The 20,428-nt window shown below is 52.6% G+C and overlaps 6 protein-coding genes across 6 annotated transcripts; 3 read left to right on the top strand and 3 right to left on the bottom strand.

Moving 5' to 3' along the window:
• Nucleotides 1–1,426: 1,426 nt before the first annotated feature.
• Z519_01889 (uncharacterized protein) lies at nucleotides 1,427–2,373 on the bottom strand (the record flags this gene model as incomplete). Its single annotated transcript, XM_016759646.1, has 3 exons — nucleotides 1,427–1,831; nucleotides 1,891–2,132; nucleotides 2,187–2,373. The coding sequence occupies 3 exons, from the start codon at nucleotides 2,371–2,373 to the stop codon at nucleotides 1,427–1,429; spliced, it is 834 nt and encodes a 277-aa protein (XP_016624974.1).
• Nucleotides 2,374–3,469: 1,096 nt separating this feature from the next.
• Z519_01888 (uncharacterized protein) lies at nucleotides 3,470–5,945 on the top strand (the record flags this gene model as incomplete). The annotated part of the gene is made up of 5 exons (XM_016759645.1): nucleotides 3,470–3,532; nucleotides 3,609–3,693; nucleotides 3,756–3,780; nucleotides 4,672–5,013; nucleotides 5,141–5,945. The coding sequence occupies 5 exons, from the start codon at nucleotides 3,470–3,472 to the stop codon at nucleotides 5,943–5,945; spliced, it is 1,320 nt and encodes a 439-aa protein (XP_016624973.1).
• A 205-nt stretch (nucleotides 5,946–6,150) lies between these two features.
• Z519_01887 (uncharacterized protein) lies at nucleotides 6,151–9,588 on the bottom strand (the record flags this gene model as incomplete). Its single annotated transcript, XM_016759644.1, has 1 exon — nucleotides 6,151–9,588. One exon carries the CDS (start codon nucleotides 9,586–9,588, stop codon nucleotides 6,151–6,153), a length of 3,438 nt encoding a protein of 1,145 aa, XP_016624972.1.
• Nucleotides 9,589–10,467: 879 nt separating this feature from the next.
• On the bottom strand, nucleotides 10,468–13,757 carry Z519_01886 (uncharacterized protein; the record flags this gene model as incomplete). The annotated part of the gene is made up of 2 exons (XM_016759643.1): nucleotides 10,468–13,561; nucleotides 13,732–13,757. The coding sequence occupies 2 exons, from the start codon at nucleotides 13,755–13,757 to the stop codon at nucleotides 10,468–10,470; spliced, it is 3,120 nt and encodes a 1,039-aa protein (XP_016624971.1).
• A 1,400-nt stretch (nucleotides 13,758–15,157) lies between these two features.
• Z519_01885 (uncharacterized protein) lies at nucleotides 15,158–16,366 on the top strand (the record flags this gene model as incomplete). Its single annotated transcript, XM_016759642.1, has 1 exon — nucleotides 15,158–16,366. The coding sequence occupies one exon, from the start codon at nucleotides 15,158–15,160 to the stop codon at nucleotides 16,364–16,366; it is 1,209 nt and encodes a 402-aa protein (XP_016624970.1).
• A 1,500-nt stretch (nucleotides 16,367–17,866) lies between these two features.
• On the top strand, nucleotides 17,867–20,193 carry Z519_01884 (uncharacterized protein; the record flags this gene model as incomplete). The annotated part of the gene is made up of 9 exons (XM_016759641.1): nucleotides 17,867–18,132; nucleotides 18,224–18,508; nucleotides 18,574–18,827; nucleotides 18,890–19,026; nucleotides 19,080–19,181; nucleotides 19,232–19,371; nucleotides 19,472–19,581; nucleotides 19,633–19,841; nucleotides 19,900–20,193. 9 exons carry the CDS (start codon nucleotides 17,867–17,869, stop codon nucleotides 20,191–20,193), a joined length of 1,797 nt encoding a protein of 598 aa, XP_016624969.1.
• Between the last annotated feature and the right edge of the window lie 235 nt (nucleotides 20,194–20,428).

Here is a 20,428-nt window from a genome sequence, read left to right as displayed (position 1 = left end):
AACACCACAAGAGCTCGGGAGCGCGGGAGGCCGTGCAGGAGCTGAACAGGAGAGAGGGGATGGACGGTGGACCACTGGCATTTCCTACTGGCGGCCAGGCCGCTCGGCCTGCCGGTTGTCTGGGTTTTACTTAGGTACGTACCTTGTGGAGCTCGAGAAGCGGCGGGCATGATTGGGGCAGCGAGGAGCTGGAATATGGAGCAGTCTGGACCTCCAACTCTTCGCCTCTGATCTCTCTGGACCTCTCGACCTTGTATCTGTCCTCTTTGTCCCTCCCCTGCCTTTCTCCCTCTCGGCTCTGATCGGCGGCTGGACTTGTAAGCAGGGGTTATCAACATTGTTCGATGGATGGTGGACGACTTTTTTCCTCGGAGATGGAGATCCCCCGAGATCTGCAAAAGTAGACCAAGTATCCATAAGATATATATTACTCCGGCACCCGTGGTACGCGCGCCCGTCCTTACAAGATGGCCGTGGTACCTCATCCGCCACCCGTAACTCTGGCCGGGACTGGGCATGGGACTGGGTGCTTGTACCTTGTCCCTCCAGCCCAAACGGTACATACCACTGGAAACCCACGGGTTGATGGCTCAAAGCAAAAAAAGCTTGACAGAGCCCAACACCCCACCTGAGTGGCGATTTTTTCACTGCTGGGACATGAAACTCGAGCTCGGACTTCCCTGCTGGGTAGTCAGGTGTCCTGATCTGGAGAGGTACATGCACCTGCGTGCATGGTGCGCGGCGCCGGGGAGTCTGCTAAAGAAACGGCTGTGGAGGCCAAGGTGAGGGGTGGAGAACGGGATAGGATAACAATGGGATGGGTATGCAGTAGGTACGTGGGAGGAGAGGGGTGAAAGGGGGGCGAGGGGCGCACACGGGACAAGGCCAAAGAAAGGGGTGGCGAATTGCGAAGAGAGGGCGAAAGGGACAGAAAAGGAGGGGAGGGGAGATTGAGCCTGAGAGTCGAGCGACGATTCAAGCCACTGACTGCGATGAATGGATTCAACTTCCCCAACTGGCAGCGCCCGACGGTTTCACGGCTTTGCTTGTCCGTCTTACTAACCGCGTCTATCTCTTTGACTCTCAGTAAGGCTTGTGACAACAGACAACTGGTGAGAGAAGGCACAAGGCCTGCGTGTCCAATGCATAGTCAAAGAACTTTTAATGCTTTGATTGTTGCTTCGTAACTCGTCATGTCCGATTATTTCTTGCCGTCTGGGTCTGGGTATCTGCTGCAAGCACAAAATAGAAACAAAAACATGCAAGGCTATCCATTGTCGATCCCTCTCGGTATGCCTCCCAATTCAACCCCCGCGGTGGGAGTAGAGGGGTTCGATGCCGTGGAGATCAAGCCCCAGGGTCCTTGTATTCCATCCATACATGTCCCATATCTTCTCGTCACTCCCCATTCTCTGTTCGAGGCCTCTCAGACAGCATGCCCTTGGGTCATGGCGGGATGATGTGCCAAATCCGGCCTGCTGAGTTCAGGACTCATCGCATATCGCTCACTCTTGGGGCTTTGGCTGTACTTCGAGCTGGCCGCACCGGGACTCTGCGCTGTGCGGGCCAGGGATTGGTCTTGCGGGAATGGACTGGAAATGGCCAGGTGCATTTTTGGTGTCTCGGCCATGTTGGACCGCTCCGTGTTTTTGCGAGAGTAATACGAGGGCAGTGAATCTCTTTTGCCCAGGAAGAAGGACCGATAGTGACTTTTCCGACTCGGAGGTTTCGGAGTAGAAGCTTCCACGTCTGCTTTGTGGGATGCCACGGCGCCGTGAGACCGCACTTGCCGAGCGGTGAGATGCGCTTTGGTATCCCTGAAAATATAACTCTGCGACAAACGTATGAGAACCGTGTTCCTCTGTGAATTCTTGCCGCCAGTCCACTTACGGCGAAGAGGTTGATAAAGCCCATCACAAATACAATGATTCCTGCCGCAATCACAAGCCGCCAGAAGGGCAGACCCAGACTTTCCTGACTTGTCGCATGTTTGTTGAGATTTCCAAGAAGACTGTTCCCCAAGAAAATCATGGCAGCCCCAAGCATGACAAAACTCGATCGAGCGCTGAAGAGAGGCCAATTCTTGGAGAAATACGACTTGAAGAGAGAGAGCTCGGTGAGAATGAGGAATCCTGGAGCATCTTAGCATTAGATCGCCACCGCAAAATCGCAGTGCGGAGCCTTACCGCTCATGATGACTCGAAGAACGTGCTCGCAGGCATCGAAAAAGAAGAACTTGGATACAATGAAGGTCTTGACCAGCATGACCGAACTCGCCGCTATGACGGCCAAAAGAGCGATTATGTTCATGACTCGGATGATGTTGAGCACAATGTAGCCGGCGCCGGCCAGGGTTTTGCCGAAGAAGAGCATATTGCAGAAGAGATGTGAAGAGATGTTGATTAAGGCAACTGGATTCCTTGATCTTGACTTTTGGGAAATTATTGCTGGGATAAAGTATCGCGAAAGGGTTCAGGAATTTGGTCCCAAGAAGGTATTTGTGGGCTCAATTAACAGGCTCGAAAGCTTTGATGAATAGAACAATAGGATGGCAGCAGGCTATTGAGCAGCCAGAGCATCAATAGAAGTGAATGTACAGGGAGTAGAAACAGTAAAAAGGCAGATATGACCAACACCAGAAGAGGGAGCGGCAGACATGAACAATTCTTCAACGGCTCTTTTTGACCTTTCACCGATTGACCTCTGCGAGAACCAGAGTCTCAGAGTCACCTCTGCAACAAGCGCGAGCGCGAGATGAAGCTGTAGTATCTGGGTTGGATAACCCACGGGAAGGACGTGTCCATTGGCCAGATGGCGTGCACCGTCTGAGAAGACTTCGAACTCAGTTTCAGAAAGGAAGTCCCTCTTACCGGCGGCGTGCGGCGGCGTTATCCCGAGAGATCGAGTCAACCGATGCCCAATTCAGGACAAAATCATGCAGCAGCTGCAGATGCCATGTTTTCCTCAGGCCGGGGAGAGGGGAGCAGAAAGAGTGGCTGTGGTTGAACGACGTCCAGAGGGGTGGCAGAATCTGAAACGCACTTGAGGCCCGTTTCCTTTTTTGCGGCCCTTGACGCCGGGGGCATTTCAGGTGGTGGTATGCTACAGCCTTGTGGCATTTTGGGAGAAACAGTTTGTCGCCGACCACCGCGGCACCTGATTGTTGACAAGATGATCAACAGCGAGAGTCAAGGGATTGTCGAGGTTGTCAGTGAAGAAGATGAAGAGAAAGGGCCTTGAGGCTGAAATTGGCCCGAGCCCGGTGCGCGTTTTCTTTTTGCCGACAAACAAACTGCGGTCCTCAGCGTGGCTCATCTCATTCCCCTCAAGGCTGCCACCAACGGCCTTTTTATCCTTCCCCATCCCTGTGCTACTCACCGACGCTTAGCAACAACGCAACAACGACTGTCTTTCGAACGCCCTGCGACTTGCGGACCTGAGACTCGACCCTCGCTTACCTGCCACAACCATGACTCGAGGCAACCAGAGAGAAAAGGCTCGCGAGAAGAACCTCAAAGAGCAGTCTTCACAGGTTCGGACCCCCCCCCCCCCCCCTTCCGAGCGTTTCGCCTCGATAAAGCCCTGGGCTAATATTTGTTCGGCTACAGAAAAAGAAGAATACGCAGTCCGGCACCGAGTTCCAGCGGACGAAAGAAGCACAAGCGGCTATCATGCGGGAGAAACAAGCAAAAGGTGGGTTTATTAACCGCATTGCACGCCACCTACATGAGAAGTCCATCTGACCGGTGCGACAGCGGAAGCCAAAAAGTCCGAACCGGGGTCTGCCAATACAAAGAACAAATGACACGATTTGGAGCTGGCTGGAGGAGCAGCTCCGATCTGTGAGTCGGGACGGCCACAGGGGCTCGTTTCGACGCTCATAACCACCTTGAAGGGCTTAGCGAGGAGTTTGTGCATGGCGCATTTGGCGAGGAGTGTTTGGAATCTGGAGTTCCCTGCGCAGTTTGGGCAGCGCTCCAACATCTTGTCTAGCGTCGATCATTAAACTGAACAAAGAAACACATGATCTGTCCCCCGTGCTCTCCTGTTCCGCATTTAGCTGCATCCTCATGTAATATACTATTACTGATCCATCAGTGTAATCCATGGAAGATGGCATGGTTAGGCCTCAAGGGCTGTGCAGGGCGATGTGGCCTTGTCCATGGCCAAGTGGGAGCGACCGTACATCATGGCATGTTCTGTCCGGCAGAAATAAATGCATCATGTTCTCTTCACTCTCTTGTCACGCGTTGTGGAACCCATCTGCAAGGCTTGCTGATGCCTTAATTGTGGCAGAAGTCATACTCACGAGGCTAGCAAGGCTGTGCCCTTCAATGTCATAGCCTCGTTAATTTCCGGAACATCAATCTTCCGTATCCGAGTCAATCCTCCTTGGTCCTCCCACGGGTTTCATAACCATCCATCTCCGTCAATCCCATAACCACAGACCTCTAGAGACTCACAATTCCTTTGTCAACGTCTGAACTCTGGTGATGTGGTGTTAGACTCCTCAACCTCGGGGCAATGACGCTGTGGAGCAGGTAGGTACATTTTCCAACCCCCCCCCCCCCCCCAATCCAACCCCATTTCAATCATTCCTCCCTTGAAAAACCCAGCGCAATCGCAACAACCAGAAAAGATCAATAACATATCCGCGAGGGAACAATAAAGTATAAAGCCATTCTGGCCTCTCGTCTTCACATTCATCCTCCCCCGCGCGATCGAGTACTACCGGGCGCTGAAGAGAGCCTACCGTACCAGGCCGCCGCCTCGCCCCTTATCAAAGCAAACCAGCCGCGGGCTGAACGCGCTCTTCGCATCCATCTGTGTCTTTCTGTACGCGTCGTGGCCCTTCAAAGGCGACGTCGTTTCTGAGCACAATGTCTTCGTGGTCACGCAGTCACGGCTGACGGTTCCCACGGACGTGCTTTTTGAAAGGCTGGCGCGGTTGCGCGAAGATGGCGTCCTCTCAGTCGCCGACGAGGCTTTGAGGGCAAAATTGACTTCCCCAGCGTACGTTTCTCTCCTCCCCCTACCCCCACTGGAAGTCTCGCAACCCTTCGATGACCAGGTCCGACGGCTCATTCAATTGGAAATCACACATGGTGCAATTTTGACTGAAGTATTGATCGATTGCCAGTCTCCGCCAACTGTACCTCCGCTTCGGGCCCTTGACGCTCCGAGACTGCCTATTCTGCCACCCGGACGACCCGCTCTCGTACCTTTTGTACCACCTCCCGACGAATGTGGTGCTCCCGCACCTCTTGCACATCCTCGCTCTGGGCCTCGCAACCTCGGAGACCGTGGCGGGGTACGAGGCATCGACGTGGCGCCGCACGGCCGTCCTAGCTGCCCTCGTCCTGGCCGTCGCCGATCTATTCCTGACGTCGACATATGCTCCGCCCGTGGCAGCCAACATAACCGCGCCGGCTGGCACGTTCTGGATCGCATCCACGGCGCGATACCTATCGCTGTGCGCATTTGACGTCTTGGCCGCATTTGCCATCTACGCCTCCGCGACGGGGCGCTTCTTCTACCTTTTCCCCACAGCAACAGCTTCGATGTCCAATGCGGACCCGGAACTCGCGCGCCGCCGTACCGACGAGCTGCTCACCCAAGCGAACCTGTCCCTTCAGATGGCGGCAACGAACCTGCGGGCCTACTCGATCACGCGTAACGCCGTGGTGCGCAGCCCGGCGCTGAAAGACCGCGACGACGCGTACTGGCGTACCGTGGTCGCCGTGGAGAGCGGCGGCCGCGGCGGCTCGTCCGAACCCGGAAGTCGCGGCGATGACGAGAGCCTGTACGAGGATGAAGAGGTCCAGGCTGCCGTGGCGAGGGCCTATGGGTCCGGAGCGATCAACATCGCGACTTTGAGAAGGGAGGCCGAAGGGTTCGTCAGACATGCGACTAAGGGACTGGACGCTCCCGCTCCGAACAGATAGATGGATAGATTCCTGATGATAGATACGTGGGCTGTCAGCCTTCTGGGACGGGCAGGTTTGGGAATCATACACCCATTTATTTCATTCATTGATTCGTGACATTTTTCAGCGTCAGCGTCATCATCATCATCCACCAGACCTATACATAAAACCCTGCCGCAACAATCAATCAATCAATCAATAAGTCAACCAAGCAACCAACCAATCAGTCGTCAGGCTCATCCTTGATGATAATAGCATCATCGTCACTCTTTTCTCGCTTGATAAAGTCCTTCTCGAGCACTCTCCTCCCATCTTTACCCATCACTTCAGTGGCAAACACTACCGTCTCCACGCCCGCGGGAACCCTCTCCTCCTCGCCCTCGGGGAGGGCGTCGACGTCAATTTCCATACCCAGGAGAGACTTCAAAATCACCTCTGCGCCAGCTTTGCTCATCACCATGTTCTTCTCCTTGCACCGCTCGTCGCAAATACATTCCGTACAGCCCTCGAGACAGTGGCATGCTGCAACCCTCGCAACGGCGCGTTCGAGCAGGATATCGATAAATTCAAATGCCTTTGCCGCTATCCCAGAGCCGGCAGGGCCACCTTTCGCATCGTAAAAGGTCAACCTGGCAGGTCTCTTTCGTTGAGTCTCCTTCTTTGCGAATTCTTTCAGCGCGTTTTTGCATTCGGTCCGCACGTCGCCGGGCATGCTAACGACAAACTGCGGCATAAGGGACATCAATGCGTGCTCTGCCGCGTGAATACCCGCCGCAAGATTCAGTCGCTTATCCTTGAGTATTTGCAATGCGTACTTGGGGACGTCTAACCATAGCCCCTTGGAGTGAATGATGATCGGTGGATTTTCCACGGCGACCGCGTCGAGAATGCGACCTTTCTGGTCAACTTTGAAGAACCCGAACACTACGGCGTGTACTTTGATACGACCGAAATAAGCCTTGGTGAGGGATTTGGCCGATACGCGGCGGACTTGTTCGGTTTCGATGGGATCCACGTCTGTGTAGTCTCTTTGCTGTGTGGTCCAATCCACCTTGACGAGTTGAACCCGAGCAATTTTGCGTTCGGGCGAGAACTCTTTCACTATGTATGTCCGACCTTGGTGCAGAAAGATCCCTCCGTCGTACAATGTGAAGAAGGCCCGGGAGGCCTCGACTTCTTCGAGCACCACATTCCGGCCGTGTGTGATGTCGACGACGGCAAAGTGATTGTCTTCGGTATCTCTGATGGGGACACATCTCGAGGGCAGTGGTCGAAATCTTTCGTTGCAGTGATAAAATCCCATGGGGTCATACGACAGCCGCTCCGTGCATATCTCGGCCAGCATCTTGCCCAAGAATTTTTCGTCTTCGTCTGCCTTGATAGGCATCTCGAAAGCAGCGCACTGGATATGCCCTTCCACCACAAGTTCGTTCTGTAGATCCACTTGGAGTTCACAGTTTGGTTTTGTGAAGATCTCGTCGGGATTCTGCATGTAGTACTGGTCCACAGCAAAACAGTCACCGACAAGAACAGAAAGCGAGTCTCTGTTCCGTCGACCCGCGCGGCCACTCTGTTGTCTCAGATTGGCAATGGTGTATGGAAAACCCATTGTGACAACAGCATCAAGGGATCCGATGTCCACACCTAGCTCCAGGGCAGTGGTGGCAACGATTCCCATGAGCTTCCCACCAAACATCTCGGACTCTATACGCCGGCGGTCTTGAGCCGAGTATCCCCCACGATAACCCATGACCAAAGCAGCACATTCAGGTCTCTCAAGGTTTGTGAACTCGGCTTTCACTGCTGCCAGCAGGACTTCACATTGCTTTCGAACACGACAAAAGGCAATGGTGCGAACCCCGCGTAGGATGAGATGGCAGATTAATCGGGCTGTCTCTGCGAATGCATCACCACGGCCCGACGAGGGATCGCCTGGGTCCTTGAATGGTGTATTCCAACAGATAAACTCCTTCCTCCCGGATGGAGAACCGTCAAAATCGGTCAACTTGACTTTGTCCACGCCGAAGATCGTCTTCATATGCTCCTCAGGATTGGCGACGGTTGCAGAACAGGAAATGAACTTGACCCTGCGGTTTCCCACCGCAGCACATATTCGCCGCAGCCGTCGCATGATGAAGGCCACATGAGCACCAAGCAAACCATTATACACATGCAACTCGTCCACAACCACGAATTTCAGGTTTCGAAGGTATGTCCGCCATCCGCTCTCTTGGGGCAGAATAGTGATATGTAACATGTCGGGATTCGTGAAGATTATGCGACCTTCATCTCGAATCCGATTCCGTTCCCGCATGGGTGTGTCGCCGTCAAATGTTTCCACCATCATGTCCTCCAGGCCTGGAAGGTACTTCAGGAGCTCTTTCATGCTTCTGCGCTGATCCTGAGCAAGCGCCTTCGTTGGAAAAATATACAGGCCACGGCTTTCGGGGTCCTTTTCAAGTTCGTGTAGCATGGGTATTTGATAGATCAGGGATTTCCCCGAGCTCGTTGACGTTGACACAATCACATGGTGGCCGTCGTGCAGATTGTTGATTGCTTCGGCTTGATGCGAATACAACTGAGTTATACCTCTGCTGTTGTACAGGGCATTCACCAGGTTTTGCGATAGCTGAAAATTTAGGTCGCCATATATAGCTGGCTGAGGATCAAACACACGATGTCCATCTGGGACGATTTGGTGGGTATACCACTCGAGTTCAGTAATCTCTTTGACAATTTCCGATATCGACTTTCGCTCCTTGGGTATGGCCTTCGGCAGACCATCATCCGGGCCGGGCGTTGCAGGACGACTTGTGGAAGGATAGGGCATATACTGCTGTTTTAAGTCTATTATCTGTTTAACGGGGTCCATTTGCTCCTCGGCACACTGATTGAGGAACGCATTGATGGCAGACGTGAATTTGGCGTTGCGCTTCTCGATGAGTTTGAGCATTGATTTCTGGCTGAAGACGGGCATTTTGAGATCCTCGTTGCGCAGCTTCTGGGTTGCTTTAGTGGGCAGCCCTGTCTTGGGGTCAACAACCTGTCTTTTCAGGTCGCCATCCACAAACTCAAACAGAAGAAGTTCTTTGGACGGCTCCGACCTGTCCCTTGGAGTGCTCTCATCCTGTCCCAAAGATCGGAAATGATCAGCTCTACCACCTCTGACACCATCTTCTTCGCCCATGAGCGTGACCATGAGGTGTTCCTCGTCAACATAAGTAAAATTGATCGCTCGCGGCAACAAGGCCTTGACCTGCGCCACGTCTTCCTCGATCAAAGGTCTCTGGATATGGCCTTCCACCGCGCTCTTGATATTGTCCCATGTGGTCGCGAAATGCTTTCGGGTGCAGCAAAATGTGTACACAATATTCAAGGCGCGGTGCAGCTGGGAGAGGTACTTGAAGTGATCCGGCCACGGAATTTCTGATTCAACCATGCTTGAGGACGAACTTCGACGGCTCAAAGCGGGCTTCGTCGTGGCTTTCGGTTTTTTAGGTCTCGAGCCTCCATCCCGAGTTTTCGTGGGAATTTTGGTGGTGGCCGCGACGGTGGAAGCGAAGCTGGCCTCTGTCGGCGGTGGTTCCTGATCTTTGGAAGAGCGTTTCCGTTTACGATTGACGGGCACTCGAGAAACAGCTGCAGCCTGTAGTTTGGGCATAGAGGATGGACGATAGGGCCAAAACAGACGACCGTGGCTCAATTACCTTGAGCTGGCAAGACGAACAACCTGATATCGACAGTAGCATTGGGTCTTGGAACTGCGGTGACAATGGAAAAGAGTGCGGGATGCAGATTGGGTCTGGGCTAATCGTGACGTACTTTCAACCCAGTACAATATGCGTGACACGCGCGAAGTCACGTGGCAGCCTTTGCGTTTAATCATGTTGCAGTCTATTTATGATGATTCCTCTTCCCGCTGTTGTCCCGGCTTGTTGGTTTGGCCACAACAAATCCAAACGAGAAGGATGCTCATGGAGCATCTGTCTGTGCTAGTTACACATACATCAAGGCCCATCGCGCGCTGATGCAACCTACGAATAATCCTGAAGACAATAATTCCCACCCCGTGCAAGCGCATGTCAGTCGTAACCCTGGAAGACCATTTCCATTCCAGCAAACAGTATCATCCTGTCCAATATGTCCATAGCGTTACTCCGAGGCAGCTATGCGTGATTGAAGGAAGAGTAACGGGAGACAAGGCCCGACCTTGCCAACGAGGTCCAAAGTCCAAGAAGGTGCGTTCCCGAATAAAGAGCTGAAGGAAGAATCTGTGACACATCCATCTCTGCTGAGCTTGCTGCGCTGTGGTAAAGCTCGTATTTGCCAGTAGCTGACCAAGCTAAAACAAAAGGTGCCATGAGGTCACGGTAAAACCCCTCGCATCCGCTTTTTTTATGGTTGTTAGGACGAGATATGCGTTACCCGCCTCGCCGGAGCGCCCCTCCACCCGGCAAAATTCAAGCCCAGTGTATGTGGCCGCTAACCAAATCCCACCCAAAAGGAGTCGTGTACAACAACGACTTGTGAGTTGTGAAAACTAACGACGGAGCAAATCTCGCCCAGCTTTCTTGCCAATGCCACCAGCAGTATTGTGAGGAACTAGAACGGCAGCAACGTGTGTCACCGCTCGACCCTGGTGGCCTCGGGCCGGCATAGCAGAACCAGCTGGCGGTTGAATAGCATTTGCCTCGATATCTCTCCCAGCCGTGGGGAAGACGTGCCCAGCTCCGCCCGCAGGTACTCCAAGAAACTGGGGGTAGACCAAGTTAATTGGCTGTAACGTTGCTGGAGGAATTTGACGGTGCGCAGCGTTCGCATGGGCAATTGTCTTAGAGCGATTCGAGCCTAGCATGAGCGGTTGTGCTCCTCCAATGTTGAAGTCAAAGTTGAAAGGCCCCAAAAGACCCTCCTTGACACCATTGGACACGTTTCCAACTGGTCGAGCAAGGCCACCAAAAGCCAGCGCCCCTGGTGCCCGTCTGTTGAGAGCCGGAGGAACAAGAGGAGGGGGATTGCCCGCTACATGACGAGCCCCATTGAGAGCCTCAGGATAATGATTATGCGCAGGGGCGTCAAGATCTGCCGGTGCAAGCGGGAATTGAGGTTGATGCCGAGCAAGATGCACGCGCGCTCGCCTGTAGAGGTTTTCCAATTCCTGAATGTGGACCCTTGCCTCTCCTGGAGGACGCGCTCTATCGTACCCGCGTGTGCCATCCATGGCACGAATACCAGCCAGGATTTCTTGGAGCTCGCGATCTGGCTGCAGAGCTCGGAGACGATCGACACGGGTTTGCATGTTCTGGAGATATGTTTGGCGGTCATTCAATCGAGCCGCACGGTTGTTCAAATCGCGCAGAAAGGCGTCGGCCCCAGGATGATTTAGAAGGGCCGAAGGGCGTTTGATGGCTTTGCCAGTATCAATCCGCAACTTATTTTCATCGAGCTCGGCATCCAGGGATTTGGCTTTGTTGATGGCGCCTTTTTCTGCCTCGTTCGCTTCATTTTCGTGTCGATTGATCCCTGTGTCGTCATACAAGACACACTTGGCCCCAAAATGAGAGTAAGCATTGGCGCCGAGATGCGTTATGTCTGCATTGCAAATATAACACATTCTGCAGCCACATCGTGTGCAAGTCATTTTATTGCACCCAAAATCCTTGAGGATTTTGGCTTTGCATGTTGGGCAGGTCCGAATGATGGCTTCTGACCGGGCCTCTTCTACCAAATGCCGTGCGGACAAGGTTTTGTCGCGATTATTCTCCTCGCAAGTCTTTGGAGCATGACTGTCCTTCTTGCACTTTCGGCAGGTTGCACGGGCACACTCTGGGTTCTGGCAAAAGAAGATGGGGTCCCGTGCCACGTCGAGACAAATCGCTTTGTAGTCACAACAGGGACACTGCTCTAGACCATCAATTTTGGCTGCCATGATTTCGGCTTGTTGCTTATTCAGTTCCAACCGGTCAAAGGTGGTGATTGGGACCGCCCTGCCGACATCTTCATGAGAAAGTTCAGCGGCACAGCCACTCGCGTCCATACAAAGCATCTCATGCTTCAGCAATCCCACTTGATTGTCGGCTAGGGCTTCGACACAGGAGAAGCAGAAGAAATGCGGGACATCTGCCATACAAGGCACGATGCGGTTGAGGGGAGTCTCGGCGTCGAAGCAGCACTGGCATTCCATGATCGCGCCCGTCTTGATATGTTCCGCTAGATTCAGAGCTTCGGCTTCCTCCTTAGCCTTCTTGACTGCCTCCTTGATTGCCTCGCGGGCGACAAATTGTTTGGCAGCCTGCAATTCGTTAACTTGGTTGGCGTACTCTGCCGGGACGCGGTGACGGCCTAATGGGGCCAATTCTTTCATGTCGAGGGGTGTAACGCGACGTAGATAAGGTCTGGGCTTGAGCGAATAGTACTGGTCCTCCAGCCCCTGCAAAGTAACGTACGAGTCGAATATGCTCTGCTTCTCCTCTACCACCTTTGCGATGTAGGGTGGGGGAACATATAAGAAATGCTTGCAAAGTAAAACGAAGGCGTCTTTTGTGTATCCTGCCATGTCTTTTGGAGGATCTCTGTCCCAGGTGATGGTAATGCCAGTACCGTCGACGGCAGCTCCTTTTCCATTCGCCGTTGAGTTAGAGACACGTTGTTTAGGATATGACTGCTCATCCAAGATCTCGGTTATGATTCTTTCGGCAAGGGTTGGGGCTCTGATGTCGATGATCTCGTTACCATCCTCGTCGACATATTGGGGTTGTGGAGGTGCACCTCGAATCTTCTTTTCAACATACGCGCGTTCAATGTCTGGAAAGACATCAACCACACTAGCAAGGCATTTCTTCTCGAATGCTGTTTTCCCCTCGCCTTCTACTTCATCGTCGCTTGAATTGGAATCGGTGCCATGGATCATATATGGTGTTCGAATTGCTTCTTTCAATTTGGCCGCCTTTCTTTCCAGCTTGAAGAGCCGATCTGCATCCCACATATCACACAGCTCCTTATGGCCTTCAACGGTGCCGAGAACGACGGGAAAACGTTCGTAACCCGGGCCGCGGTACATTTTGACTTCGAGTCGACCGTCGACGTAGTACGGTGATTGTTGTGCTGCCTTCTTTTTGTTCTGCTTCTCAAGGTTTGCCTTGTGCTGTGTGTGATGGCCTGGGCTTGAAAGACTGGTGGCTTGTTTGGTTGCAGTGCCTTCTCCGTCGGGTCTGTGCTGCGTAGGTTGGAGGTCACAGCGAGCTTCTTTCCCAGGCGCGACAACCAGAGCGCGAGCGAGGGCAGGATTTGCACGACGTTTTCCACGGTCCCGAGGCGCAGCTGGTGGAGAGCTGCTTAAAGAGCTACCGGGAGTCCAGGTTCGTTTGAGGGCTCGAGCAGGATGGGCAAGACGAGATTCCAGTACAAATTCCATATCGGAGGTATCGGCGTCGCTCCCTGGGGACAAAGTTCTGCTTGGTTGCTGCTGGCGACGAGACTGCTTGAACAGCGAGACTTGAGGAGGTGGGCCACTGTCAGAGTCATCATCAGAGACCTCGATAATGGTGTTTTCGTTCTGGTCCAAGAAGCGCGTGGGAGATTCGTATGTCACGGCATGAGCCATATTGCCACGGTCCTGCGGAATGTAATCCAGCCTGGAAATAAGTCGTTAGTGCCAGCATGATGTAGAACTGTGGAGGCATTGTTCATAGAATAGACTCTGTGGGCTCCGAACAGGTCGAGACAACTCCGACGATCACCAGCACAAGGCGGTTGAGCGGGAGAGGCTCGTGCATGGGGGAGGAGACAGAGACAATTTGCTTACCGAGGGGTCATAGGCTGATAGGCCATGTTGAAGGTCAATTCATTGAGTTGGGATGGACCAAGGTTTGCTCAGGTAAAGAGGCTTTGGACGTTTGCGGGGCTCAAAGTGTTGGTCGAGTCTCACAGCGTTTTCTGGTGGAGGAGCCTTAGATCGCACCACTTTGGATTTCTCACAGAGATCTCGACAATGCAGTTTTTAGGCTAAGATTAATGAAGTTGAGAGGAAAGAACTGTCGTTGCCTGCGCCAGCCCAGATGGTCGAGGCTGCGGCGAGGCGCGGTGACGAATTATGGGAAGGACAACGAGGGACCACGGAGTGAGAGAGGGTGATGGTACAAATGTGAAAGATTGAAGGGCAAGAAGGAAAAGAAGGAGAAGAGAAAAAGATTCTCGCGTAGAAAGACTTGTATGTTTATTTGGTTCGTGTGTAGACCCAACATGGTCGAGGGGTAGGAAGAGGCACCAGAGGTGAGGTCTGAAGTTGAAGTGCGCAGTACAAGGCACCGACTGGCGAACGCACTGCACCAGGTGCTGGCAGAATTCAATTGGATCAACTGGCGCGCTGGCAGCAACCGGGCGACTAGGAATCCATTGGCAAAGGGAGAGCGATACCATCCCAAGAGCTTACAGTGACGGGCGACATTGCCAGTTGGAAGTTTCGAGTTATGCAAGGGGGTAGACGCAGCAGAAGAGGCAGCAGAGCAAGAGGCAAGAAGTGCCAGAAAGAGCCAAAAGAGGCGACAAGACCAGAGAGAGGGCGCAAAGAGAGCAAAGAGGGGTAGTTCTAGAAGCCTTGTCCAAGTCCTGTGTCGACCGTCAAAGGTATCACGGTCAGGACAACCACCGTCCAGTCAGCAATCTGCGGACGAGGCAAGGGCATACGATGGAAGGCTTGCGGTGAGGCTGAAAGTGATGCCTTGAGTCGCATCTTTCCCTGCCCCCCTTTTCTTTTCTTCGATCAAGCCCGAAGCTTCAAGTTGGAGCCCCAGTCTTGCCTCGTGTACCGAGTATGAGGTATAGGGTATAGGTAAGCGGTGCAGGGCCAGCGGGGACGGGCGTTTCTCGGCTAAATCCAGGGAACGCAGCCACCGCCGCCCGCCACTAAGTTGAGCCTCTCCAGCCTCTCACCCACCATCGAAGCCCCTCTTGCCCCTCCCCGGAGTTGCCAAAACAAAAAGGAAAAAGAAATACTTCGTACACCAAGAAGATGCTCTCTACGCGCCTAGCAACTGAATGAGTCTACATTCGAGTCCCCGTTGCCTTTTCAGAGGATTTCCAGCAGATCTGACACTGTTGCTTCTCAACGTAGGTCGATGCGCCCTGTGACAGGACCGCAGGAAGAATTTTACTCCCGTTCCTCTCATCCTCCACCGCCACTCACCCTGTTGTTTGCTCATTAGCACAGGAATCGTTCGACATTAGGCGTTATGGATTCAAGAGAAGTGCAGCCAAACCCGAATATCACAGCCTCAAAACCTCCTGCTGTCGACCCCGTTTCTCAGCCAACAGCCCAGTCCCCAGACCTGAGACTCGTACCTGCGACCCCTCTCGAATACGTCCAGACCGCCTATCTCAATGCCGAGGAATGGCAAGGACCGCTTAGTATGGACCAATACCTCGAACGCGAAGTCATTCTCCAGGCTGTCGATTTGACAAAAGCGGGTCGTATTACTGGGTGGATTTTGACGTCTGAGACCCTACCTGCAAACGTCGATGGTTCAAGACCCATACTTGCCTGTTGTGAGAGCCTTCTGGTTCACGCGTATGTGGCCAGAGATGGCGAGGTGGAAAAAATTCAAGCGCATGGCATTGCCTCGGTTTATACGCGTCCCGAATACCGCGGAAAAGGGTACGCGGGCAGAATGATGGCGGAATTGGGCAAGAGATTGGAGTCGTGGCAGGCATCAGCCGGTGCAAGGAATCCCTTTTCGGTCTTGTACTCTGATATTGGCCAGAAGTTCTATGCCAGATTCGGCTGGAAAGTATTCCCCAGCAATCACATCCATCTCACTCCAATGGATCGAGCCATCTATAATTCAGCCAGTTTCGTGTTTCCTGCTGTCGAGGACTTGACCATGGAAGATTTGAAGCATATTCCAACGGTTGAGTATCTCGAGCATCGCTTGCGGGCGATATCCAAGGCCAGACCAGGTACGGTTCATGTTGCGATTCGTCCTGATGTCGAGCATTTTGAATGGCACTTTGCCCGAGAGGAGTATCAGACCAAGGTCCTGGGCAAGAGCTTTCCCACAGTCAAAGGCGCGATTCATCGAGCCACTGGCCTAGCTTTGATCTGGTGTCGCGTTTATGCAGCCAAGGAATCAGAGTGGCAACTTCACATCCTCCATACTGTCATTCCACCCTCGGTGGAGAATTCGGTAGATGCCCAAAACACAATGGCGGCCTTGCTTTTGAGAGCACAGTTCGAGGCCCATGAATGGGAGATGGCGGCAGGGGTAGAAGTTTGGGATCCTTTGGATTTGGTAGTTGCCTCGGCTCAGAGGCTGAGAACAGAAGAGCAGGACAAGGTGGAGATCATTTCCCGCGACAAGGAACATCTGTGCAGCCTCAAATGGGCTGCTGGACCGGCGGACGAAGTTGTATGGCTAGCCAAGGAGAAGTACGCCTGGTGTTGAAGGATAGGGATTTGAACTCCGAGCATAGCCGCGCCTTGTTCATGGGAGCTGGAGCGGATACAGAGATTTCCTGGCGCCAGCCGATGTTGAGGTGAGTCCGGCCATCATCGTTCCTTGTTATAGTCGCAACTGGCATCGCTGGTGACGCTCATAAATCAAGGCCGTGTGCAATCCTTCAATATCACACGACCAGGTAGCGAACCGAACAGACGCAGTGGCCAATGTTTCGACTTTAGGCCAAAAAGTGTTCTATCTACACGGAGTATGAGGAACAGAATCCTATATTCATTTCAAACCTCCTCGCGCCCTGACATCACATCGGCTTCTCGTGTTTATCGTATTCCACAGTGATCTCGCCCAGTGAACCATATCAGCGGAATGTCTAGCTAGTACTCCGTACATAGTTAGGCGGACGCTGGAAGGAGTTGCATTGTTTGGTCCTGTTGATTATTTTACATCCAGCACAATGCTGTTCTGGTAAGGGATAGTTGTGCCATATTACTGTCATCTCTGACGTTGGCGATGACAATGTATTAATAATTGGGAAAGCTCGTAGTATGTCTAGAGCGTCTGTTTGTCCCTTGTTATATACGGCGCACACATGCTTTTGATGCCCCATGAGGCAGACTTAGGCCAAGGGGACCTGGCCTCCAGGGCTTCCGCATTCTTGGCCAAGACAACCCTGAACAGAGATAGACACAATTTCTGATTGTGCCCATCGATTTGTTTATCGAGGAGTCTTCTCAATGGCAAGATTACTGTGTCAGGGACTTTCAGTGCTCCTCGAATAGCCCCGCCTGCGGTACAGGTAATAGAGCTGGGACCCACCGACCGGAAAGGGGTTTAACTGCTTACAGCCTTACTGCTTACAGCCTTGCAGCTTAGATTCCTAGCCAAAAGGGCTTCTACCTCGGCGGATTAGGCGATGAATGAACCTAACGGCATCTCTTTGAGAAGTGCCAATACTTGCTTGTACTTGTAGCCTGTCGAAATTTGGCTCGCGGCCTGATCTCCAATTCGCAGACCGATAGGATAGTCTCAGCAACTGAATCGTCAGCTGTGAACACAAGCCCAGTGGCCTGATAGAAGCAACCGCGTGTATCTGGTCAGCCCACCAGCCAATATCCTTCAAAGAACAGTTTGGTTTTCGGTGCCGTTATCCGGCTTAGCACATCGTTGCCACTTGAATCTCTTGCCTTGTCGCAAATCCCCGCATACAAGGTTTTGGAGATGGATTCCCAGTGCCGAGGTCAACCTCCAAAAATGGCTTCATCAAACAACCCCTTGCTCACCGGGTCAAAGAAGCATAGACAGGTAGAGGGGGGGCTGCTTAAGCGCTGTCTGATCGTCGGTAAATATATATCCTGTCCTTGTAGATCGTCATTTGGTGAATAGACCCTTGGACACACGACGCCAGGTCGGGTTGTAAGTTCTCACTTTTGATATCATCGGATCCGATTTTTGGCCACAACAGATCAGCTGTTTTTCTGCGACTCAGATATGGCACCATCAAAGGACGGCGAGGGCTTTTCGTCCAACTCGACAGGTGAGGTCTTCAACGAGCTCGGATGGATGGTCCAGAATGCCCGGGGATACAGGATCCACGAAGAACCATATGGCACACCACGCAAGATAAGAGTGATCCACATCGGTGCAGGTGCCTCGGGGATCACGCTTTCCAAGTTTATTGAAGACCGATGTGAGAATATCGAGTTGCAGATATACGAGAAGAACAAGGACGTCGGAGGAACGTGGCTCGAGAATAGGTATTTGCTCGCGCACTCTGGAGCCCGAGTGGTGTTTCTTGTTTCGGAAGGACTAGAATGATGATTGCTGACGTCGACACTTCATCCAAAGATACCCTGGCTGTGCTTGCGACATCCCCTCCGCCTCATATCAGTTCACCTGGGAAAGGAATCCCTACTGGTCCCAGTATTACTCCGAGTCGCCCGAGATATGGCAGTATTTCAAGAACGTCGTCGACAAGCACGGTTTAATCAAATATGTCAAACTCGAGCACACCGTGACGGGAGCGTATTGGCAACCCGAGCAGGGCGTTTGGGAAGTTCATGTGCGACGACCTGATGGGACCGAGTTCGTGGATACATGCAATGTCCTCGTCAACGGCGGTGGGATTCTGAAGTATGTTTCTCCGCTCACCACTTATCTGCTGCAGGGGCGTTTGCTGATAAGGATGCGGTGCATAGCAATTGGAAATGGCCAGACATCAAGGGCCTACATTCGTTCAAGGGCATCCTCGTGCACAGCGCCAACTACGATCCCGAAATCGACTTGAACGGCAAGCGTGTTGCGGTGATCGGAATCGGAAGCAGCGGCATCCAGATCATCTCGAAGATTGCGTCGCAGGTGAAGCAACTGTATGCTTGGGTAAGATCGCCAACGTGGATCACAGCTGGGTTTGCCCAGAAGTTTGCTGGGCCGGATGGAGGAAACTTTCACTGTAAGTATTTCATATCTGGCTGTTGTAGAGTCCGACGACAAGTCTCCTAATGCTGAGGGTAGACACTCCCGAACAACAAAAGCGATTTGCGGAGAATCCGGACCTATTCCTGAAATATTCGAAGATGATCGAGTCCGAACTGAATGTCAGATTCAAGTTCATTCTGAATGGGACTAAGGAGGCCGAAGGTGCCAGAGAAGTAAGTCGATCCTTGTCAAGACAACTGTGGAACATGCTGAACCGCGTGACCAGTTCGCTCGAAACGAAATGATGCAGAAGCTTGGTACGACAAAACCAGAACTATTGGAGGCAATAATCCCCAAGAACTTCGGTGTGGGATGCAGGAGGCCGACAGTAAGTTTGTTCGAGAGCATGCAGGACCACCAGCTGATGGGTGGCTTCAGCCTGGAAACGGCTTTCTTGAAGCGTTGAATCAAGACAACGTCCATGTCTTCATCTCGCCGATGAAAGAGATAAACGCCAATGGGTTTGTCGATAGCGAGGGCCAGCAACATGACGTGGACATTATCATCTGTGCCACAGGGTAAGCTCTCAGTTACTTTGGCCTTTCAAGCGATGACCAGCTCTTAACACCGTAGCCACGGACTCGGCTCGGATTGATTGACTGACCAGTGGCATGGCAGGTTCAACACGAGCTGGATCCCAAGATTTCCAGTTGAAGCGAACGGCCACAGCATCGCAAAGATGTGGGCCAAGGAGGCCACATCATACATTTCCCTTGGAGTTCCTTACAGTATGAACCCCCCTGGATACTTGCCCCTGAAAACCGCTGAATCATGCAAAGTGCCGAATTATTTTATGATGGGAGGGCCATACGGCCCGCTTGGTCATGGGTCTTTCCTACCCATCATTGAGACACTTGCCGGCAACATCATCCAGTGCATCCAGAAGATGCAGAAAGATCGCATAAAGAGTCTAACGCCCAAACCTGAGATTGCTGAGCAATTTAGGGAACACGCACAACTCTTTCTGAAAAGGACAGCTTGGACCTCGGTGGGTGTACCCCTGAAATCTAAGTCGGAGCAAGGTGCTGATTCTTCTCGTAACACAGGGATGTAGTTCATGGTTCAAGCAAGGAAGAGTAGACGGACCGCTACCGATGTTCCCCGCTTCTCGACTCGTGTATATGGACCTCCTGGCGACTCCTAGATTCGAGGACTACCAGATTGAATATATGAACTCATTGAACATGTTTGAGTTCCTGGGCAATGGCTTTGCAACCCGAGAGTTTGATGGACGCGACTTATCATATTACTTGGGGCTGTTGGACGGTGATGATCACCAAATCGACCTCGAAGGAGCTCTTCATGATGATCTCGCGGAACTGAATCTGATACAAAGCTGAGGCGATGAAGCTCTGTTAGGCATATGTGCAAGAAGAAGCAGCAGCAGCAGAAAGAAATAACAACCCAGATGGGGTCAAATGCATCCTGCGCCGAGTGATGCTAGTAGCTTGCCGTAATGGAGAGCACGGGGGATCGTATATAGATCGACCCACATACCCACAGCCCCATTCCTACGGCCTTGCCTTCATCCACCGAACTCGCACATTAACATTTTGTTCAAGTTTCAATCAATAC

The sequence above is a fragment of the Cladophialophora bantiana genome (genome assembly GCF_000835475.1).
Source record: "Cladophialophora bantiana CBS 173.52 unplaced genomic scaffold supercont1.2, whole genome shotgun sequence".
NCBI classification, from domain to species: Eukaryota; Fungi; Ascomycota; class Eurotiomycetes; order Chaetothyriales; family Herpotrichiellaceae; genus Cladophialophora; species Cladophialophora bantiana.
This window is presented reverse-complemented; position numbering and strand designations above follow the sequence as displayed.